The sequence below is a fragment of the Nyctereutes procyonoides genome, unplaced genomic scaffold (assembly GCF_905146905.1).
Source record: "Nyctereutes procyonoides isolate TBG_1078 unplaced genomic scaffold, NYPRO_anot_genome, whole genome shotgun sequence".
Lineage (NCBI taxonomy): Eukaryota > Metazoa > Chordata > Mammalia > Carnivora > Canidae > Nyctereutes > Nyctereutes procyonoides.
The window spans coordinates 637,729-660,646 of NW_026575040.1; the positions used below are offsets into that span (position 1 = coordinate 637,729).

Genomic DNA, 22,918 nt, shown 5'->3' on the forward strand with positions numbered 1-22,918 from the left:
CAAGAGCAGGGAAGCAGAAGACCCTGCTGATGATGCCTGTCGACCCTGGGGTCCTCTAGCTGTACGTCTGCCCTACCGCTGGGCCTGTTGTTTGAGCAAGCTTATTTCCCCCTTGTGCCACTTTTCGATAGGCTTTCTATCAGCCCAGAGCACCCTGATGATACACGAAGAATGAAGGTGGTGTCTGGAGGGCCATCCGGAGCACCCCGTAGCTGCTCAACCGACGGCAGGGCCCCCCCCTCTGCTGCACCCACGCCATCCTTGCCTGCACCCTGTGCACACATGCAGCACAGCCCTTGCTCAGCACTCCCCCTCCTCACTCACAGGCCATGTTGGAAGCTCTCTCTCCTTTATTTTTTTTTATTTTATTTTTTAAAGATTTATTTATTTATGATAGAGGAGAGAGAGAGAGAGAGAGAGAGAGGCAGAGACACAGGAGGAGGGGAAGCAGGCTCCATTCAGGGAGCCCGACGTGGGACTCCATCCCGGGACTCCAGGATCGCGCCCCGGGCCAAAGGCAGGCGCTAAACCGCTGAGCCACCCAGGGATCCCCGCTCTCTCTCCTTTAAAGACCCGCCTTGAACCCCACCACCTTCATGAAACTTGTCTAGTTCAAGGAAATTCTCCTTCGTGCTCAGCCTGCAAGAGCCTCACCGTGCATTGCTGTCTGTGGATGCCTGCGCTTTCCCGAGCCTGGGTCCCTTTTCTCAACCAGAGCAAAGTGCTGTTGGGCCGAGGCCATTCCGTGTGCACCCTCTGGCCTATTCTACTGCCTGGCTCAACTTCCTGCTCCTTGTAATGTCCAGTCAGCACTTCACGGGGAACCCGCCAGCCTTTAGTCTCTACTCCCCCTTGCTTTTTATAAGCTATGGGATTCAGCTGGACGAGATTCCCAACAGCAAGAGGGGGGGTGATTGTGTTTTGAATGTCTTTACGAGTATAAGGCATGTCTAAAGTAGCTATAAATAATTTATATTGTCCATAACACAAGCTGATCAAAATAGACCTCACCACCGTGATGCAGCAAAATCTGGTACAAGCTGCTTTTCTGCTGCCTCCAAACCAATTACACACTTGGAGCAGATGAAAATCTGACTGGATTCCCTCCTGAATCGGATTAATGCCCCATCCGCAACCACATTAATCACAATCTGTCCATGATTAGACATCGGATAATCTCATTGGACAGGAGGTGACAGCCCAGATTCTATTATCTCATTTATTCTATTTTTGAAATTCGCTGGTAACTGTAGCCTCCAGAAGATGTTTTCCAGCAAAAGAGGATCATCTGTGATGTTCTGTTGAAAAATTGTTGCTTGATGGGCTTTGACTATAGCCAAACATGCGGCATCGCTTATAATTCCTATTTTATTTTAAGGTGACGAAGAGACAAAATAGGGCATGAGAGTGTGGTCCTTGTTATGAGAAAAAATGTACATAGTTGGCATCATATGAATGTTGGAAAGAACAAAAGGTGTCCTTCTAGGAGGGAGATGCCTGGTGGCGAGGTTGATTCAGCATCTGACTCCTGATCTCAGCTCAGCTCTTGATCTCAGGGTCAGGAATTTTAAGCCCCACCTTGGGCTCCACACTGGGCGTGGAGCCTACTTAAAAAAAAAAACAAAAAACAAAAAACTCTTCAAAGACTGTGACAATAGCTTTATGAAGCGGCATCCTCACAGCTGATGATGTACATTAAATCCTTACCCATTTGTCTTCATATCATAAAAGGCAAGCATCCACGATGGGTAAGGGGACTGTAACTGGCCCCCCAAGTCTGCAAAACCCAAACCTACACACATCTGTGCAGGATGGAGGAGCTTATTGCAATTTTTAGTTTTCCTGTTGGGGACATAACTTGAAAAGAAGGCATCATTAATGTTCAGGTCAACCGGAGAGCTGACAGTTCCTCTAATCTGATTCCAGAAATATTGCTAAAGGGAACTACGAGGACCACAGGAGTCGGGGCAGTCCCGAGTCCACGCCTGCACTCCCGGGCTTGGGGCCCTGAGGTCGGCTCCGGCCCAGGAAGGTGCAAAGCACAGTGCGGATTGGTCCCGATGACACTGGTGTCTGGGTCTTGACCCAGATGTAGGATTTCAGTGCGTCTAACCGGGGGGTCCAAGTGAGTCATGCTCTTCCCCCTTCCTTGGGGTAACTACGGAAGCTTCCCCGTAGCCCCGTCAGCTACGGGGTGAGCTGGCCACCGTGCCAGGAGGAGAGGAAGGCCCCCATTCATGTCCTGCGCCCTTTGGGCCTTGCTGGACGCCTCCACGTGTGATCCCTTCCCCCGCAGCTGCGTCCCTCACCGTCGGAAGCTCCTGCCCGCAGCTGGCTTACCGCCTGGCCCCAGCCTGGCTGTCACCTCCTGCGTGACCATGATCTCCTGTCCCCCAGCCGTGCCCCTCCTTGCGGGCCTGGCACCCGTCCTGTAGGTCACGGCTGGGTCGCAGGCCCCCTCCCCGTGGTGACCAGAGCCGGGTGCCAGGCAGGGGATGGCGACAGACGCCACCCGCGAGGCACTGCAGTGACAGGGCAGGTCCTGGGCGAGCCCGACTCAGCTTCCACGTGCAGGGAGGTGACAGGTTGTCACAGGGAGGACGGGGCTTGGGGGACGCAGGGCGAGGACACCAGCGGGACGCCTGGGCCAGGGAGGAGCCCCTGCCCCTTGGGGCTGATGGCCTGGGCCTGAGCCTTGGGTGCGGCGGGGTGAGCGGGCTCCCCTCAGCCTTGGGTTTCCTCAGGAGGGCACCCAGAGGGGACCCCGCTGGGGTTCTGGTCAAGACTGAGGCCTAGTGGACAAAGGGCTCGGAGGAGCCGGGCCAGGGTTCGGTCACAGGGGACCCCTGCCAGTGATACTTTCCTGTCCCCCTACTGTCTTGGGGAGGGGCACCCCGTCCATCCAGGGCCCCAGCCTGGGGCTGCCGGGCAGGAGGCTGGTTTCTCTGCACGGCAGCCCCCGGTCGGCCTGGTGAGTCTACCCCCTCTTCCCGCCCTCCCTCCCTACTACCTGGATCGCAGGCAGGGCTGGAAGCGACCCGGCGGGAGGCCCAGAGGGCGGCAGGCTGGCACCCCAGGGCCCAGGCCGCGCCAAGCTGGCGCCGCTCCCACCTTCTGGAGGCACGGGAAAGCTGCGACTTGCCCTCACCTGCCGGAGGCCCCTGCGCAAGGGGTGCCCGGCCGCCAGCCCCACAGCCAACCTGCCAGGACTCGGAAAGGAACAAGGCCTCCTACCTGGGGTTCTTGTGTCTGTGGTTTTTTTTTTTTTTAATCTTTTTTTTTTATTATTTATTTATGATAGTCACACACACACAGAGAGAGAGGCAGAGACACAGGCAGAGGGAGAAGCAGGCTCCATGCACCAGGAGCCCGACGTGGGATTCGATCCCGGGTCTCCAGGATCGCGCCCTGGGCCAAAGGCAGGCGCCAAACCGCTGCGCCACCCAGGGATCCCTTGTCTGTGGGTTTTTTAAAAGATTTTTATTTATTTAATTGAAAGCGTGTGCTCGCGGAGGGGCAGAGGGGCAGAGGGGGAGGGAGACGCAGAGCCCCGGAGGCCCCCCAGGACCCGGATCGCACCCGAGTGGAGGGCGCAGACTCAACCACTGAGCCGCCAGACGCCCCTCGCACATAGTTTTTAAAAAGGCTCATTTTCTCATTGTCCCGTAATGAACTCGATCTCCCCAGGAAAAGAGCGATACAGACCGTGGGTCCCTTCATACCGTGACTTGGACTCGTGTCCACTGTGAACAACGTGACAATGAACAAACAGACCGCTCGCATCTGGACAGACCCAGGACCCAGATCCGCCAGGAGGCCCACGGACTCGGGCTGCGGGTCTGAGCCTCAGCCCCACCTCGCCCTGGGCGTCCTGACACCTCTTATCCACCTCTCGACTCCTGAGCGCTGTGGGATGACTCAATGACTCTGCGGCCTAGCTCGTCGCCTCGGAGGCGGGACTGGCGGCATGCGTGCCACTGTGCCTGGCGTGAGAAGGTCTGCACTAGCTTAGCACAGGGCCCAGCTTGCTCAGGGGCTCAGTGGGCATCAGAGAAGAGAGAAAGGGCCCGGGGGGGGGATGGGAAGGGGCCCAGTGGGAGGCAGGGGGCCCAGCAGGGAGGCAGTATGCCCTCAGCACCCCTGGGTGCCTGCTTGCTCAAAGGGACTTGATAGGAGGCGGCAGGCGAGCGGGGCGAGGGCGCAGGTCTGGATGCGGGAGCCAGGGAGGTGGGCGCCTCCCGCACCCATGAGCTCCGGGAGGCTTAGGCGAAGGCCTAGGAATGCTGGCACCCTCCCTGGGCCCGCCCGGCACCCCAGCGGCCTTGGGCGGAGGCAGGGGCCCGGCTCCAGCCGCACGATCACCTGCCGCTGGGCAAGGCTCCGGGCCGCAGTGACCCCTGCAGCGCTGCCTCCCGCACTGGCTGCCCCGTGTGGTGTCCCCCCACCCACCCGTGGATCTGGAGGCGGAGGCTGCTCGTGGGCAACACCAGCGGGTCCCCTGGGACCGGTCACCTCCTCTCCCAGGCTGCAGTTCCCTGGTGGGTGAGTCAGATCATTTCCACACTGGGCCTGCACTCTGGGGCGGCTGCGGGGATAAGGGCAGGGACATGCGGAGGCAGCCGAGGGGAGGCCCGTGGCCACCAAGGCGACGGCCGGAGGTGGAGGCTGTACCCAGTGTCCCCCCAACGCGTGACCCCGTGGACACAAGGCCACCGCCCGCTGTGCACAGGGAGGCCCTCCTGAGCAGGCAGGGATGGGAAGGCAGTGCAGGAGCAAGGCTGCGTGTACGCCTATGTGCGAGGCCGTGTGGCTGTGCACGTGTGCAGGTGTGCGTGCAGGTGTGTGTGTGTGGGTGTGCGTGCAGGTGTGCATGTGCAGGTGCATGTGCCCGGCCCCCCAGGCGCGTGTGCCCGGCCCCCCAGTGCTGACACGACAGGCGGGGGCGGATGGCACCTCCTCTGGCGCCCAGGCCTCCCCTGGCACATGCGGGCCTGCCGGCAGAGGCCCCGGGGCCCCTGTAGCCTCCTGGCTCTAGAGCTGGAGACAAGAAGGGAAGGGCAGGGGCTGAGCAAGCCGGTAAAACCACGACAGTGCGGGGCTGCGGAGTGTGACCTGCGACCCGGGCTGCTCGGGGACCCCAGCTCTGCAGCCCCGGGCCGGCCTCTCCCCATTTCCCCAGGGCTCCGCAGGCCTGGGCCAGCGTCGCCGCGTCCCTCCTGTCTCCAGGCTCCTGACGGTCAGTGGTCAGCGAGGCGGTGCGATGTGGGGAGAAGCTCGGGGCTCGGGAGCCCCCTCCGCGCCTCTGACCACCCCCTGCAGGCGCCGGCTCGGGACCCTACAGGAGGACGGCCTGGAGCTGGGGCTCCCGAGCCCGAGAAGGCGCCAGGCGCCCTGTGTGCCAGGTGTGGCCCCTGCCCTCCCCAGAAGGGCACCTGGGGCACCCAGGAGGCAGGGAGAGGGCACCTGTGACTGTGACGAGCGGGGAGGGCCTCCTCCTGTCCCGCTGGTGCCGGTGCCGCGGCTGTGACTCCAGGGTGCGCACTGGGGACCATGCAGCGCCAGGGAGGAGAGGGGTGGCTGGTGGCTGCGCGGGGACAGAAGCACGGCCGCGGAGCCCGGCCACCAGCCTCAACGACCGGAAGCAGTCACATTGCCCAGGAAGCCTTGGTGTCCCTGGGGATGACCGAGTCTAACGCCACCACCTCCTGACATGCTGTGGAGCCCGGCAGGCCACCGGGAGGGGGTTCACCCTTGGGAGGCGCCGGTGTTGCTCCCCTGGCCCCGTGATGCACACTGAGACAGTTTTCCCCCCCTGGGCCACGATGCATTTCTCCTCTTGGCAGGAGAGGGCTGGAGTCCAGGCTAAGACTCTGCCGCAGCCAGAAGCCCTGCGAGGCGGCCCTCACTGTCGGATCCGGCTACTCCCTCGCCCCTGGCCGGGAGCTGGGCCAGGCCCCGGGGGCCACGGGGGAGGCTAACGGTGCACGCAGGGTGGACAGGACTGCACCCGGGTGCGGGCGTCCCCTGGGCACCAGCTCTACACCCGGCCACAGCTCACGGCCGTGCGGCCCACAGCACATGCCCGCACCCGGAGCGACTACACTAGCCGATGCGCAGGTAACCTTCAGGTGATAAGGACACGGCGACATCCCCTCGGCCCGCACCCACACGGGCACCCACGCCAGAGACAGCATCCACGGAGGCCCCCACCGCAAGCGGCTGTCACAGCCCGGACTGCTGCATACGCACCGCCCACCAGCGTCCTTGCAAACCTTTCCCAGGGCAGCCCGGGGGAGCCCAGCGGCTTGGGGCTGCCTCAGCCCGGGCGTGACCCCAGGGTCCCGGGATTGAGTCCTGCGTCGGGCTCCCTGCATGGAGCCTGCTTCTCCCTCTGCCGGTGTCTCTGCCTCTCTCTGTGTCTCTCATGAATAAATAAACTCTTTTAAAATTCTCTCTAAACCTTTTCCAGAGAATAGTGCGATTCTTACAACAGTACAGATACCCACTCTTTTATCCCCCATTTTACATAATGAGGAAACAGAGGCACAGAAAAGCAAGATGAGATGCCTTAGGTCCCGGGGTGGCCTGGCGCTGACACAAGCACATTGCCTTCCCCTCTTCCCTGAGCCCCGTTTATTTGCAGACACATTCCCGGCAGCTCTGCCCCCGCCGCGCCCCGCCCCGCCCCCAGCAGGGAGCGGCAGGTGCGCCCGGGCCCGCTCCGTCCCTGCAGGGCCCCCCCGCGCCCATTTCCCGGACGGCAGCCTAGAAGTCGAGGCCCGGCCTCCAGGGAACTTTAGCGGCAGGGCCGAGCTGCCGGGCCCGGGCGCCCCCTCCACCGGGAAGGCCGCCGTCACGCGCTGGCACACGGGCCGCCTGTGACCCGGGCAGGCCTCGCACACGGAGCCCGCGGCGATGTCCCGGGCGGCCGCCTCACCCCGCGCGCCACGTTTGCGGCTGATCCTTTTCGTTGTCGTGGGTTTGTGACACGAAACGGAAGAATTGACGAAAAATCGGTGATTCGGGAGTAGGACGCGCGGACGACCCTAGCACCCTGCGTAGACGGCGCCGAGCCCCTGGGCGCGGGGGTCCGCGGCAGCTTGTCCCCCACCCCGCGACCCCGAGGGCAGGGCCCGGGCTGGGGTCCCACCCCCCCTCCCCCCGGCCCCCTCCCCCTGCGGCCCCGGGGGCGCGGCCTGGGCTGGGGTCCCGCCCCCCTTCACCTCCCCCTGCGGCCCCGAGGGCAGGGCCCGGCCTGGGGTCCCGCCCCCTCCACGCCCCCTCCCCTCCCCCTGCGGCCCCGGGGGCGCGGCCTGGGCTGTGGTCCTGCCCCCCCCTCCCCTCCCCCTGCGGCCCCGAGGGCAGGGCCCGGCCTGGGGTCCCGCCCCCCTCCCCTCCCCTCCCCCTGCGGCCCCGGGGGCGCGGCCTGGGCTGGGGTCCGCCGTGGCCCGCCGGGGTCCGCGCTGCCCGCCCACAGCCTCGACCGCTCGGCCGCGACCCGGGCTCCGGCCCCCCCAGCCCCCTCCGCGGCCGGGCCCGGGGACTGAGGCGCGCGGCGGCGCAGGCGGCCCGGGACGGGGTGGGACGGGGTGGACGGGGTGGACGGGGTGGGCCTCCCGCCCGGCGGCCGCCTCGGATCTGCAGCTCGGTCTCCAGCGGAGAAGGCCCGGGGCGTCTGCAGGCGGGGCCCGCGCCCACTGCCCGGTGTCCCCCCCGAGCCCGGGGCCGCCTGTTCCGCGGGGCGAGCCCGACCCGGGGCCCGACGGGGTCCGCGCTCGTCGGGGCGGGTGCGCTCCATTGTTCACTGCGGGCCAATCGGGCTTGTCCCCCGCGGCCGCCGGGCCCCGCCCCGCCCCGCCCCGCCCCCGGCTCCAGCCCCGCCCTCCCTCCGCCCGCCGGCCCCGCCCCCTCCGCCCCGCCCCGCCCCGCCCCGCCCCCGCGGTCCCGGGGAGCTCCGTGACGCCGCAGGTCCCGCCCCCAGCTCCGGCCCCTGGCGAGTGCGTGCTGACGTCATGCTGCGTGCGGGCCGGTGCGGAGTCGCCCCTCCAAGTCCGCGGGGCCGCCGAGTTAGTTCCCCGAGAGCCGGCTGGGCGCGCGGCCCGGGTCCTGGCCGGCCGCGCCCTCCGCGCCCGCGCCCCGCTCGGTTGATGTGGTTCTCCGCCCCCCGCGCCTGGGTGCGATGGGGGACCCTCCCAAGAGTGAGTCCGCGTGCGGGGCGCGGCCGTGGGGCTCGGGGGCGCGGGGGCGCGGGCCTGCAGGTGTCGGGCTCGGCCGGCGGGCGGGGCCCCGAGCTGCCCGGTGCCTCCGCGGGCGACGGCGCGCCGTGCTTGCCGGGGGCTGCGGGGCCGCGCCGGGGCGGGCAGACGGACGGGCGGGCGGACGGGCAGACGGGCGGGAGGTCGGACGGGCGGGCGGGCGGGCGGGAGGGAGGTCGGACGGGCGGGCGGGCGGGAGGGAGGTCGGACGGGCAGACGGACGGGCGGGCGGACGGGCAGACGGGCGGGAGGTCGGACGGGCAGACGGACGGACGGGCGGGCGGACGGGCAGACGGACGGGCGGACGGGCGGGGCAGGGGCGGCCCCGGCCGCGGGGAGAGCGGGGCCGCGCGGAGGCAGCCCCGCGAGTCCGAAGGCGCCGCGTTTTCGTCTCCGAGCGTCCGGCCGCGCGCGGCTTCGTGGTAGCGGGACGAGGGTGGGGGCGCGGCGACCGCGGGCGACCCGGCCTGACCCCGCCCGCGCGTGCCCGCAGGGAAGCCCGGGACCGCCCTGTGCGTGGGCTGCGGGAGCCGGATCCACGACCAGTTCCTCCTGCGGGTGTCGCCGGACCTGGAGTGGCACGCCGCCTGCCTCAAGTGCGCCGAGTGCAGCCAGTACCTGGACGAGACCTGCACGTGCTTCGTGAGGGACGGGAAGACCTACTGCAAGCGGGACTACGCCAGGTGAGGCCCGGGCCGCGGGCGGCGGGGCGGGGCGGGTGGGGGGCACCGCGCCCCGGGACCCAGCCCGCGCCCCGAGGCCCGCTGACGCTGACGCCGCCGCCGCCGCCCCGGGCCCGCAGGCTGTTCGGCATCAAGTGCGCCAAGTGCCAGGTGGGCTTCAGCAGCAGCGACCTGGTGATGCGCGCGCGGGACCGCGTGTACCACGTCGAGTGCTTCCGCTGCTCCGTGTGCAGCCGCCAGCTGCTGCCCGGCGACGAGTTCTCGCTGCGGGAGCACGAGCTGCTGTGCCGCGCGGACCACGGCCTCCTGCTGGAGCGCGCGGCGGCCGGCAGCCCGCACAGCCCCGGCCCGCTCCCCGGCGCCCGCGGCCTGCACCTGCCAGGTAAGCCGGGAACGCGGGGGCCGGGGCCGGGGCCGGGTCGGGCGGAGCGTGGCGCGGAGAGGCGCTCCCCGAGATGGACGGGGGCCAGCGGGGGCCAGCGGGGGGCCAGCGGGCTCTGGGCTGCTGCCCGCGGCCCTGGGGGATTCTCGCCCCGCGGCCCCGCCGCCCCGACACGGAGGGGCTCGACCGCCCGCTCAGGCCCCACTGCGTGAACCACTCGTGCTTGTGCGGGAGCTGCTGCGGCGGCTGGAGGCCTCGAGGTCTGGGAACACGGCTCGGGGGCCGCTCAGAGATGAGTGGGAGTGTGGCCATCAGGGGGTCAGGGCTGGTGGCCCCGGCTGGGCAGCTCCAGCAGGCCCGGCGGCGCACCTGGGTGCTGCGTGGTCGCTCCTCTGCTTGCCTCCCCTGGGGAAGGAGACTGAGCCGGGCGGACAGGCTCTTTGTGCGTATTTGTTCTGACCCCGAGGGGCTGTCGGGCGCAGGTCCAGACTGGGCAGGGTTGGGGGCTGTTTGGAGGGCCCGTGCTGGGGGAACCCTGTCTCCGCTCCCTTTTGTTTGGTGCGGTGGGCGGCGCTGGCTGCGTCCCGGGTGGAGAGAACCCGGAGCCGAGCGGGGATGTCGGCCGCAGGGCCAGGAGCCTGGGCCCTTGGAGGAGGCCGTTGGGGCCGGAGCCCCCGGCGCCCCGGCCGGTCCGCAGCCTCCGGAGCAGGAGGCAGGGCTGCCAGGGCCCCAGCAAGCGGGAGACAGGCCCCCAGTCCCCGAGGCCCCCCGCCGCCACCGGCCCTTCGGTGTTGGGCCCGGAGCCCCTGCTCCCTCTCCCTCCCTCACCCCGCGGGCCCTGAGCGGCCCTCCCTGGGGTCGGTCCGTGCAGGAGGCACCGGCGGCTGGGTGCAGGGCTCCCAGAGCCCGGGTGGCCGCAGGGGACCGGACGGGAGACGCTGAGCTTCCTGGGGTCGGGGAGCGGCCGCCGGCGGAACCGGAGCCAGAGGGAGGACAAGGAGCCGGACCTGGGCGCCCAGCCCGCGCCCACCTCCGCCCGGTGCCCGCAGAGCCCGCGGCCGCCCGGCAGCCCTCGCTGCGCCCGCACGTGCACAAGCCGGTGGAGAAGACGACCCGCGTGCGGACGGTGCTCAACGAGAAGCAGCTGCACACCCTGCGGACCTGCTACGCCGCCAACCCGCGGCCGGACGCGCTCATGAAGGAGCAGCTGGTGGAGATGACGGGCCTGAGCCCGCGAGTCATCCGTGTCTGGTTCCAGAACAAGCGGTGCAAGGACAAGAAGAAGTCCATCCTCATGAAGCAGCTGCAGCAGCAGCAGCACAACGACAAGACGGTGAGGGGCTGCTTGGCCAAAGCAGGGGGGGGGGGGCGGCTTGAGGCCTGGGGCACATCCGCGGGCCCTTTTCTGTGGGCTCTGGGGAGACGGGGCACCTGGGCACTCCCAACGGCGTGTTTGCACGCTCGGTGCCAGGCTTGCTTTGGGGGTTCAGGCTGCTTCGTTTTGCCCGGGCTGGGGGCCCCTTGTCCCCGCCGCCGGCCTGAGCCCGAGCTGCGTGGGTCTGCGTCTTCCACTCGCCCGGCCGGGTGCGTCCTCTTGGCTTGGTTTGGTTGGGACACGGTGGCGACAAGTGGGAGGACGGGCCTGGAGGTGCTTCCCCTCTCGGCCCCGACTGGCTTCCAGCAGGGAGGCCGGGCTCGGGCTCTGGGCTCCCGGGGCGGAGGACCCGCTAGGCTGCCATGGCCTGAGCGCCAGGCCCCAAACCTTCCAGCATCGCCCGGGGCAGTGCCGGGGTGCTGGTAGGCGCTGGACCCACCTGAGCATCCCTGGCCTCCCCTGCGCTCGTCCTTCAGAGCCTCCAGGGATTGACGGGGACGCCCCTGGTGGCGGGCAGCCCCATCCGCCACGAGAGCGCCGTGCAGGGCAGCGCCGTGGAGGTGCAGACCTACCAGCCCCCGTGGAAAGCCCTCAGCGAGTTCGCCCTGCAGAGCGACCTGGACCAACCCGCCTTCCAGCAGCTGGTGAGGTCCCGCCCGGGCCCTTTGACCTCACGTCCCGGAGGGGTGGGATTTAGGGGCTCCCCGGGGAGGGGGCGCTGGGGACCGTCTGGCGCTGAGGGCACAGGTGTGGGTACTGCTGGCGCACCTCGGCGGCAGTCCGCTCTAAACCGGGTGTCCTGAGTCAGGACACCAGAGGGGAGGCCCCGGGGCCGACTCAGCAGAGCCGGCCTCCCACCCCTGGGCGAGCTCGGGGACGTGGCCCCCTTCCCCTCAGGGCTTGCTCCGGCCGTGTCTCTGGCTAGTGGCCTGGGGCTGCAGCCCGTGCCGCCTCACCGCCTCCTCCCGGGGCTCCTCCCCAGGTCTCCTTCTCCGAGTCTGGCTCGCTGGGCAACTCCTCAGGCAGCGACGTGACCTCCCTGTCCTCGCAGCTGCCCGACACCCCCAATAGCATGGTGCCGAGTCCCGTGGAGACGTGAGGGGCCCATCGTCGCCAGCCTGCGGACCTCGCATGCTCCCCGCATGAGACGCACCCACGCTCAGGCCATTCCTGTTCCGAAAACTCTCGCCTTCGTAATTATCATTATTGTTATTTAAAGAGAGACGCCGCAGCGGCCAGGAGGCCCGAAGCTGCAGGGTGCAGCCTGCTCTCACCAGGCCGGAGGGCCCTGCTCTAAGAACGGCTATTTTTTCAAAACCAGAATTTGGGATTTACTAGGGTCAGCTGTGCGCCCGCCCTGGCCCTGCCGCCGCCGCTGCCGCCCCGTCCGTCTGGGTGGGGCCACCGTGCCGGCTCCTGCGGCTCCCCGGGCCCGAGGGGACAGAGCCGGGTCCCAAGTGTGGGGCTGCAGGAGCAAAGCGGAAACGGGACTCTCCTTGGAAACGTTCTAAGTTATCAGTCGACGGAGGACAGCGTGTGAGCCTTTGCCGAACAAAACGTAAGTTATTGTTATTTATTGTGAGAACAGCCAGTTCACGGTGGGATGGATATTTTGATCTTAATAAAAAAATTAATAACCCGCTGCGAGGCTGCTCCTTGTGCGGTGGGCATGGGGGGGGCGTGACCGGGTCGGGGCTGGGGCTCGGAGCTCTTGCCGCGGGGTCCCAGGGTGGGTGCGGGGCTGGTGCACCCCGGGGGTGGGCGCGGTGCAGGGTCTGGGGGTGAGTGCGGGGGGCCGGTGCACGTGGGGTGAGCGCGGTGCAGGCTCCTGGGGTGAGCTTGGTGCAGGGTCCAGAGGTGAGCGTGGGGCCGGTGCATGTGGGGTGAGTGCGGTACAGGGTCGGGGTGGCGCGGTGCAGGTCTGGTGGTGGGCCGGGCCGGTGCAGGGTCTTGGGGTGAGTGCGGTGCAGGGTCCTGGGGTGAGTGTGGGGCCGGTGCACCTGGGGTGCACCTGGGGTGAGCGCGGTGCAGGGTCCCGGGGGTGAGCGCGGTGCAGGGTCCCGGGGTGAGCACGGTGCAGGGTTCAGGGTGAGCGCGGTGCAGGTCCGGGTGAGTGCGGTGCAGGGTCCCGGGGTGAGTGTGGTGCAGGGTCCTTGGGGTGAGCACGGTGCAGGGTCCTGGGGTGAGCACGGTGCAGGGTTCAGGGTGAGCGCGTGCAGGGTCCCGGGGTGAGTGTGGTGCAGGTCCTTGGGGGTGAGCGCAGTGCAGGGTCCCTGGGTGAGCACGGTGCAGGGCCCCGGGGTGAGCACGGTGCAGGGTTCAGGGATGAGCGCGGTGCAGGGTCCTGGGGTGAGCGCGGTGCAGGGTCCTGGGGGTGAGTGCAGTGCAGGGTCCTGGGGGTGAGCGCGGGGCTGGTGCACCTGGGGTGAGCGCGGTGCAGGCTCCCGGGGGTGAGCACGGTGCAGGCTCCCAGGGTGGGCACGCAGGGCTGGTGCACCTGGGGCTCCCTGCGGCCGGGGCTGGGCTGGGGCCGCGTGCTGCCCCCCACCTTACCCTCCCCGCTGCCCCCTCCTGTGTCCACTGGGCCCGGTGATCCGGGCAGGTGCGGGGCCCCTCTCTGCAGCCGGAGATGCGTGAGGCCACCGGATTCCCTGGGCTTCGCTGCCGCCCTCCCCCGCACCCCCAGTGCTCCCAGGCCCCCTTGATCCCCGTGGCCCTGGGCACTGGTCCCGGTCCCACCGTCTAGACGGCGGCGGCCCCTTATCTGCGCCCGGCATCACCTGTGGGCGACCCCCCAGCCCGGCCGCGGCCGCCGGAACGTCCACCCGGAACCAGCCTGGCGTGTCCTCGGTTTATTTTCTTTCCAGGCCCGTAGCGCGGGGCGGGGGCGCCGGGTCACCCGGTGTGACATTTCAAACCGCTGCCACTCGCCGTCTCGAAACCCGGCTTTAGTGGTGGCAGGAAATGAGCAGGAGACCCTGCCCGGCGGGGCCCGCGGGCTCAACACACGCTTGACCCCGCGGCCGCCGCCGTCAGACTCGGAGCTGCCGCCGTCGGACCTGGCACCTGGAGGACCGGCTGCCAACCGTTGAGGAGGTGGGAGGTGGGAACCAAGTGAATCTGGTTTTCGCTGCCTGAGAGTCTAGGTGATGCTCACACAAAATTCGTAGAAAACATTTCGTTTTTTCCGGGGTTTAGGGAACGGTGCTACGAACCCGGAGATGAGGGAAGAGCTCTGCAGACTTAATGAGGACCAGCTTGACCCCTCGAGCGTCTGCAAATGGTTCTAATAACCCGGGTTAGGCTCCTTGCGGCGTCGCCCCCTCCACTGGGACCCGTCCCTCCCCCAAGGGAGGCCTGGGTGTTTGCTCCCACCTCCGGGCGGGCGGCCGGCCGGGGGCGAGGCTCCGCTTCCAAGAAACCTTACTTTCGATAACTTTCGATCAACCCCAAACACTGGGCTTTGTCATGTTAACGAAACAACTGGTTCTCGAGAACAGAATTTTGCTCCTGTTTGTCGTTAATGAGCTTTGAGCGTCTGCTTTCTGCCGAGCCGAGCGTGGGATTTGCTCCGCGTGGAGGCATCTGCGTATGTCTGGTTACAGGTGGCTCTTGTTCTGGGGTCAAATGTCTAATTTCTCTTTTGATGTTTGTGTGACGGTGCGGACTTTGAATGTTGGGAAACGACCCGGGTGACGTGGTCCCTGTGCATGAGGGTGCCTGGGCCTGTGTTGCTGCGAAGCCCCCGCGAGCGCCCGTCCTGCTGCCGTGCCCCGGGTGACCGTGTCCCGCGGGTTCCGCGGCGGAGGCCTTGGCTTCCAAGCCCTGGTGCGATGGTCGCTGTCCCCGAAGCGTCAGGCCCGCCATTGGGTGGTTGTGATAATGAGCACTGGGTCGCGGTTCCCGGGTCATCTCTAAACACGGTGGGTCACACGGTTGGGATTTCCTCGGGAATCAAATTAGGTGCAACTGGGAGTGTTGTGTGTCGTGCTTTACGGGACTTTCCAGGTGAGACCCCGGGTGTACAGTCGCTCAACCAGAAGGGGCCGTGGGCGGGAGATGGGGCCATTTAACCCGATCTGCTTTGGGGTGGTGGTTTTCCCCGAAGACTCATCTGGTCGTTGGGAGAGCCCCGCGTGGTCGGGGCGGGAGGGGTTCCCGGGTGGAGGCTTTGAGGCCGTCGGGCTCAGGGTTCGGGCCGTGGGGCCGCGCTCCGCGGAGCCCTGGGGCTTGTCCCCGACGGACTTGGCGACCCGGGGGCGGGCGGAGTCGGCCTTGGGCTGGGCTGCGGGGCCCCGGGGCGGGCGGGGGCGGGGTCCCGGTCCCGGGGGCAGGGCGGGGGCTGCGTCCGTTCGAGGCTGTGCGGAGGCCTGGAGGCTCCTGAGTGTGGGCGTGGGTGACCCGAGGTGGCCGGTCCTCCCCGCCCTGGGCCGCGGCGGGGTGCTGGGCGGGAGCGGGGGGGGGGGGGCGGGGAGCGGGTGCGGGGGGGCGGGGACCGGGGCTCCGGGGCGGGGACCGGGCGGGAGCGAGAGCGAGGCCCCGCGGCCGCGGGGGGGGGGGGGAGGGTTCGGCAGGTCGGGGACGGGGCGCTGCGCTCTCCGGGCATCCACAGCAGGCGCCCGCCCCCCTCCCCGCGCCCCCGCCCCCGGCCCTAAGGATGCTCTGCGGGCGGCGGGGCGCTGCTGTTTTGGGGGCGGGCGGGAGCCCCGAGCCCCCCTGTCCCCGCCCCCCCCCCGCCCTGTCCCCCCGCCCCGGGCCGCGGAAGAGCCCGGCGGCCGTCCTGGAGGAGGCGCCCCGCCGCCGGAGCGCAGCCCCGCGTCCGCCCCGCGAGGCCGGTTCCCCCTGCCCCGTCTCTGCCCCGCGGCCCGGCGTGGGGGGCGAGCCCGAGCACCTGCGGGGACCCCGGGGAGGCAGGTGAGCCCCGACCCGACCCCCGCCCGCCGCGACCCCGCCCGCCCCCGGCCCCCCTCGTGCCGCCTCCGTAAGAAGAGCCACCGACGCAAAGACAATAAGTTACTTTATTACAAGAACGAAACAGACTCGCCAATTTAGTCTAACTTCACCCACATCACTAGCGCCGAGCGCGCCCTGGGGACAGCGGCTCCGGAGCCCAAGCGCCAGGAGGGAGCCGGGCTCAGGCCTTGGCCCCAACAGTCAGAACCTCGGCGCGGGCGCCGGACGGGGCCAACCAGGCCATTCATTTTTTGTCTTTTTTTAAAAAGAACTGTCGTGCTTCTTCCCAGGCCTCCTGGGGAAATCTGTTGGCCAGCTCAAGATAGTCTTGGGAACCGAGGGATTTGCCTGCGAGAGAGAGAGAGAGAGAGAGAGAGAGAGAGAGAGAGAGAGAGAGAGAGAGAGAAGTTAGATTCTTTGAAGTTTAAGCAATTTAAATTATTTCGATATCGGACTACAAAACGGGGACATGCACTTCGAATAAACCATAATGCACATTTATATAAAGGGGACCCCCATCCACCTACATTCACCCATAGCATTTTATATATATATATATTTTAATATTTTATTTATTTATTCATAGAGACACAGAGAGAGAGGCAGAGACACAGGCAGAGGGAGAAGCAGGCCCCACGCAGGGAGTCCGACATGGGACTCAATCCCAGGTCTCTGGGATCACGCCCTGGACTGAAGGCAGCGCTAAACCGCTGAGCCATCTGGGCTGCCCTATATATATATTTTTAATCACAATTTATTTTGTGCTTCTAACATATTCAGACATTAATCCCTCTGTAAAACATGACCAGAAAGTGTTTTTGGACTCCAGAGTAAGAAAAGGGGAAAATAAGCACATTGAACAAAGTAAAATGGCATTCATTCATTCAATCCGTAAGACAGCCTTGAAAGGGTAAATATGGAAGCTTGATGTCTGTCCTCTAAATCGGTCTAATTTGAAATACTTTAAGTATAACTTTTAAAATGCTGAAATCTGGCATTCAGTCATCCAACGAAGCAGAGGGAGCGAGTTTCTTATTACTGATGCAGGCAAAGGAAACCGCCCCGTGGCCGGCAGGGACGGAGCAGCGGGTGCCCCAACAGCAGGTCCTCCGTCATGGAGAGTGCGTGCGGCGCTACCCGCTACCGGAACTGCGCTGCGCGGCTCACCTGGGCAGTGAACTCAAAAGGCCTTGAAACGTTTTCCGGGGACTCAATCTAAGCAAAAGGGAAACAGATGTCCAAAGCGCAAACTGGCACTTCGTGGGGCGTAGTCATTTCTTTTAAACCAAGTGAGCACATCAGGGGCAGTCACCCAGGAACATGATGATGACCTTTTCTGACAAATGCAGAGAACAGGTCCCCATTTGCCGTTTTGTGCCTTAAGCCCATTGTAACTGGGGAAAGCATGGAAGTCAGAGAAAATGGCCCTTGGAAAAGAAAGTAAGTTGAAACTCCCACAGGCCTCAGCCCACCAAGCAGACCAGGCAGCTCTTGGGACTCCGCCTGCCAGATTCGAAGCAAATGGTGACTCATCCTTACAGTCAGGAGAAAGGAAGAAAAAAGAATGGCTATGCTTCTTACTGGCAAAAAAAAAAAAAAAAAAAAAAAAAAGCCTGCTGTACATTTAAAAATAAATACATTAGAAGACTTTTCAAGGTATTTTCATATATTCAAAATTTAAGACATTGTTTTCTAAGACATAGTAACCATGTATACAGATTTCTCCCACAGAGCCTCCAATAGCCGCTGCTGCTGTTTTGTTTTGTTGTTTTTTTTTCTTTTTTAAAAAAGGGCTGTGAGTGCGTCAGGACAGACCTGAACTTGACACTAATTCTGGCTTAGATACAAATGGTACCGACTCTGATGTTGACTGGAATTTCTGAAGACAGGCATAGCTGTCCGTTTACTTCTCCGAATGCCTGAACCAATAAAACATGACATTTTTTTCACGATATTGTTACAGCTTTGTATTCTTTCCTGTGTACTTTTCGACACCTGCCCACTATAGAGAATTAGCGTGTGTGTGTGTGTGTGTGTGTGTGTCCATCTGTCCGTCCAGGACGACTCCCCACCCGCCAAGCAAGGGCCACTTGGTGGGCACCCTAGACAGTCCTGCTGGGAGTGGGCCTCTGGCCACTTGATGGACGACTTGGGGAAAATCTGTATTAGGGTCTCATTAATAAGAGACGCTGTCCTGACAAAGAGCAACTTGTGCTTCTCAATTACAGCATGTGTAGAATATTGAAAAGCGTAAAAATGCACTTTAAAATTCTACATCTCCAGCTCTGATCATAGCAAACGCCTCAGTGGGAACACTGTGGGGGCGGGGGGGGGGGGAGCTTGTAAATCTTTTGGCCTCTGGGCTCTTGTTAGTCTGATGGCTTTTTCTCCAAGTAAAACAGTTTTACACTTTTAATTTTTAATTAAAAATATCTGAGCACTTGAATTTAGGGGGAAAATATGGGCGACTATTATTAATAATTTTATTCTAAACATAGGGAAGCAAACTGATGTGATTCTAGCATTTCTGTGAGTAACGAACGTCGGCCAATGTTAACGATCTGCTTGTCTCCCGTATTATGAAGTAATTATTCACCATTTATTATATCTTGCATGAGGTGCATATGAATTACATAAAGATGTTTTGTGCTTTTACTTCCACAGACTTCTATGTATATTCGGGTGCATTTATGCTTGGTGCCAAAATCTGTTTTTTTACTCTTTGAAATACACTCGGTGTGTGGATCTCACGTATCTTAGGTGGGGCGGTAAATGGGTTTCTCTGCGGTCCCAGAGGGCAGAGGAAGAAACACGTCTGTCCAGCTGCACACACACATTTCATTTCATGAGAGACGTACCTTTGGGCTGACGGGCCTGGCTGTCTGCTTGACCTGGAGTCTGTACGAAATCCTGTGGGCGACAAGAAAAGGGTCTTTATACCATGCTAGGAACTGAGAACTTCGCTGGGGGTGGCGTTAAATGTGCTTCTGAATCCTGAGACAACTATTCTTGCGTGAATCCTCTGCAGCCCAAATACCAGAATGTAAGAAGTAGACGTTCAGCTTCTCTCAATTTAAATCAAATACCGACAACGCACATGTTGCTCCGATCAGCAGGGGCCACGGTGCCGTCTCCTGCAGGGACTACGACTTTATCTCCGCTAAGAGACTGAAGGCTTTCGCCCGGATTTATTATTCTAAAATGCTGACAGATTGTTCACGCTCTTAAAAAAAGTGTTAACTCCTAAAGCCCTGACGTGTTCTGCAGCTACACCTTAAAGTCCAGTGATTTTGCTTTTAGATGGGAAGGGGAAAACGTCGTACATAATATATAACTTTTCAGAAACTTCGGACAAACCACCGGCTCCTGTTTTTACCATCATTTTCTAGTGACTGTCAATGATCTAACACATGGGGACCTCAGAACCCTTCTATAAACTAAAATCTTACATCCATTCCTCTGATGATAATTACTTCTAGAACAGAAAACTTGATTCAATTTCTCTAAGATGCTAAGAAATTTCTGTGACCTTTACGAAATGGATGCATCCACGTGTAAGCTGAACGTGTTGTACTGACATGAAGTCACATTTAAATGTGCGCTAAATACACAGAGAAGAGCCAGAAATACTTTCAGGTGAACCGGAGACGAAAACCAGTCATTCGTATGTTCTTTACTTTAGATTCTGATATCGTTTGTATTTTTGTGGACTGTTTTCCAAGCAGTTGGAAATGCGGGGGACTAAGCTGGCACAGAGGCCGGATTGTCGTGGTCAACTGTCACGGCCCTGGCTGAGGCCCCCGTGCGCACAGCACGCCCGGCCCGGCCACGTCCTCCCGCCTGCCTTTGCTCCCCGGCACTGAGCCTCCGACCCGCTATCTGTCTGACTCCCCCCACTTTAAGGAAAGATGTATGGAGGCAGGGCCTTCTGTCTGCTTCTTCACGGCTGTGCCTGGTGCTCGGGAAGTGCCCGTACGCCAGGTGCACTAGAAAATTACCTGTTGAATAAGAGAATGAATTTTAAGGTCACAGTCTTAAAAGTCCTCTATACTGTATTTTGTTTATTTTTTAATCCCAAGGCTTTGAGAATATATGAAAATTCTTAAATGGTGACATGACAGTCACGTAAGACTTTTTTAAGATTTTAATTTAAGCATAAGGTGTTTTTTGGAAAATCCACACCCTTCCGATGGGTCTAAAGATGTTCGAAAAAATTTCCGGAAAATAGAACCCAGACTCAAAGAGAATAACTAAGGTGAAAGTAAACATTTCTAAACACAACTGACCTGGCCGTGTTTCTTAACCGGCCGTCTCATGGAGGGTGGCCTAAGACTCGGAAGCCAGTAACCGCCGTCCCGCGGTGGGGGAAGCTGGGGTCTGCAGCTGCCCCAACCGGCCAGGCAGGATCACGTCCCTTCGGCAATGACGTACGTGTATCAGCCCCAACAGGAGCGGCTCTAACAGAGCTCTGCTTTCTGTTCCATCGTCATGGACAGAAAACATTGCCAATCACACGTACGTCATGGAACAAAAGCACACTGGTTTTTAGGGCAAAACATTTCAAAGAAAACGGAAGATTTTCAGCAAATAATGAACCACAGGGACAGAAAAAAATAACAGGATTAGCTATTAGCAAACAGTAAAGAACAGCTAACCTGATTTTCTATTATCACTTGACTGAATTACCGTAGATGTGGAAACACTGCTCTCCTTTGCTGCGGCTCGGACCCTGGTCCCGGCCCCCCTGACCCTGGTCCCGGCCCCACTGACCCTGGTCCCGGCCCCCCTGACCCTGGTCCCGGCCCCCCTGACCCTGGTCCCGGCCCTCCTGACCCTGGTCCCGGCCCCCCTGACCCTGGTCCCGGCCCTACAGAACCTAACTGGATCAGAAGCACAGAAGGCCGTTCTTACAAGTGTGAGATCTTTTTAAAAAGTAATACCAGGATTTTATCACGGCCGCACACGTGTGTATGAATCACACTTCTCTAAAAGCTTACAAATCAACTGAAGCTTTAACTGCTCTTCCTCGGCAGCCCTCTGTCCTCTATTCTCTTCGCCAGACCAACAGCTACGTGGACATGAGCGCTGCCACCTTGACAAAGTCCAGCCTCCTTTCTTAAAAACGTTTCCTTGGTGTGGATCTGCCACTTCAGTAACTGGAAAAATGTCCCTTCCTTGGAATCCTCCAAGGACTCGTTGCACGGCGCTCCACCCCCTGATGCTTTAGGAATTAACTTCTAAGCACAGAAACCCGTGGGCAACCTCCAGGAGCACGCGGCGGGCGCGGGTCCACAGCCGGTGGGTGTGCAGCGCGCGTGGGGCCGGAGCCAGCCGCGGGAGGTACCTGAACGAACGTGGCCAGCAGCACGCAGCTCATCTCCTGCTCCAGGATGGTCCTGTTGTGGCGGTTGTTGAAGCAGGCAGCCAGCAGTGAGGGGAACAGCACCTTGGTCAGCCGGGGCTCGCTGAAGTACTGGAAGGGCAGCTGGCAGAGCTTCTGCAACACCGTCGGGTGGCGGCCGGACTGCACGACCACCTGAGGCAGAGGGCCTGGGTCAGCGGCCGCCCCGCACCCCCGCCACCCCGCCGCCCGGCCGTGACCCCGAGGGTCGCAGCAGGAGGAAGGACACTGCTCCCTGGCGTCTGAGAGCAACGCAAAGGGCAGGATCTTGCCTCCTGATTTACGGGAAGGGTCCCCGAAGGTCTGCGGCCATTCATCCCCCACGATGAGGCGCAGGGCTGCCACGGAGAGGGGACGCCGGGACGGTCACAGCCCCTTTAACAAGCAGCCCCATCCCCTGAAGCCGTGGAGCTGCTCGGCAGAGAGATGCCCTCTGCTAGGGCTCTGCTCTGCGTCCGGGCCCGCAGCCCCCGACCCGGCTGGGGCAGGGCTGGGGTAGAGGCCGGGGTCTGAGCCTACAGTCCCCCTGACCCTGCTGGGGCAGAGCTGGGGTAGGGGCCGGGGTCCACAGCCCCCCCCCAACCCGGCTGGGGCAGGCCTGGGGTAGAGGCCGGGTAGGCGGCGCATCCAGTACGCAGATGAGGCCTTGAGGAGAAAAGGGGACCGCGAGGGGAGGGGAGCTTCCACAAAGCACAGGCTCCCGGGCCCCTTCCTGAGCCGTGCTCCTTATCTCCGTTTCCATCAGTGCCACCGAGTCTAAAAGGAGAATTGTTTAGATAAACGAGACGGGGCTCGGAGCAGGCTGGGTTCACCACTGTGCACACTGGAGGGACGGAGCGATGCAATCAATAGGCTTGCGGGGAGTCCTCCTCGTCTCCCCGCGGCCCACACCACAGACTAGGGGAGGTCAAGTGAGATCTCTTCCAAGTAAACCCTGATCGGGCGGTGCCGGTGCTCACACGGAAGAGCCCGGTGACCCAGGGCCCACGTCTTGGCATAGAGGGAGGGCACAGAGAGTCAGGACACCGTGAAATCCGAGGTCAGGGCTGCAAGTTGCACTTGGAAAAACATGATTTTGCAGGTACGTACCCAGACAGGCCTACGTTCAAATTAAAACCAGAAGGGACAGAATGAAACAGCAGAGGCAGAGAAACATAAATTACAGGGATTTACAAGTTTTCAAAGTACTTTTAACAATACTTTAAGAACACACTCTCGGATGATAATGCAGTTTGGTTTAAGAACAAAATCAACAAAGTAATAGTTCACATATTTTAGCTCAATAGCTAAAATGACATCAAAAATCTTCAGAGAATGTTGACAGGGACTTGTTAATACCTTCAAATCCAGCAGGAATTTTAAAGACGCAGAGTGTGACCATTCAGCACATGGCTACGTGCTGCCGTTTCCGACACCGGCTGAGAAAAATCTGTCCTGTCATCTATTTGATTGATAAAGCATTTACTTCAATATTTAATTATTAGCTACAAATGCTGTAGCAGAGCCAAATGACCAGCCCTCCAGAGTTTATAATGGTACCATTACTAGGAGTCCCTTTACCCCCTTGTCCAAAAATGAAGCAGAAGTTTTTTCTTTGGAACTTCATTGTTAAAATGCTATTACTGGAAGATTCACTAATTGAACGGATATTCAACTGCCCAGTGTGGCTGGCACAGGTGCAGTGCTAACGCCGCCTCCCGGCTCCTGGTTAACGAGGACTGCTCCGCACCCCGACCCCACTGGGGGACAAGAGCCCCTCCGGAGCACACCTGCCCAGCAGCTGCCCCATCAGGACGCGACTCCAGGGAGGTCAGCAAACGTGCAGTGAGGTTAGGGGTTAGAGCCCGCCACTGCCGGACACCGACGCAC

At 62.3% G+C, this 22,918-nt stretch overlaps 2 protein-coding genes across 8 annotated transcripts in view; one reads left to right on the plus strand and one right to left on the minus strand.

Moving 5' to 3' along the window:
* Nucleotides 1-6,915: 6,915 nt before the first annotated feature.
* On the plus strand, nucleotides 6,916-12,298 carry ISL2 (ISL LIM homeobox 2). Its single transcript, XM_055319607.1, has 7 exons — nucleotides 6,916-6,975; nucleotides 8,072-8,198; nucleotides 8,749-8,938; nucleotides 9,058-9,320; nucleotides 10,370-10,653; nucleotides 11,172-11,339; nucleotides 11,678-12,298. Exons 1-7 carry the CDS (start codon nucleotides 6,916-6,918, stop codon nucleotides 11,792-11,794), a joined length of 1,209 nt encoding a protein of 402 aa, XP_055175582.1. The 3' UTR covers nucleotides 11,795-12,298.
* A 3,397-nt stretch (nucleotides 12,299-15,695) lies between these two features.
* Nucleotides 15,696-22,918, minus strand: part of SCAPER (S-phase cyclin A associated protein in the ER) — a 433,964-nt gene continuing 426,741 nt past the window's right edge. For 6 of the 7 annotated variants that reach the window (XM_055319784.1, XM_055319782.1, XM_055319779.1 and 3 more), the window contains 3 exons: nucleotides 20,993-21,184; nucleotides 18,507-18,558; nucleotides 15,696-15,996 (listed from right to left, as the gene is read on the minus strand). In XM_055319784.1, coding sequence (XP_055175759.1) covers nucleotides 15,893-15,996; nucleotides 18,507-18,558; nucleotides 20,993-21,184 — 348 coding nt within the window. In that variant the 3' untranslated portion in view covers nucleotides 15,696-15,892. The remainder of the gene's footprint in view (nucleotides 15,997-18,506; nucleotides 18,559-20,992; nucleotides 21,185-22,918) is intronic. The other variant, XM_055319783.1, reaches the window with a different exon arrangement.

Excerpts from the sequence above, each read along its gene's own strand:
- ISL2 (XM_055319607.1), top strand. The coding sequence starts at position 6,916 with ATGTCCCGGGCGGCCGCCTCACCCCGCGCGCCACGTTTGCGGCTGATC. Across the intron at positions 8,939-9,057 it reads TGCAAGCGGGACTACGCCAG|GCTGTTCGGCATCAAGTGCG; the intron begins GTGAGGCCCGGG and ends CCGGGCCCGCAG. Across the intron at positions 9,321-10,369 it reads CCGCGGCCTGCACCTGCCAG|AGCCCGCGGCCGCCCGGCAG; the intron begins GTAAGCCGGGAA and ends CGGTGCCCGCAG.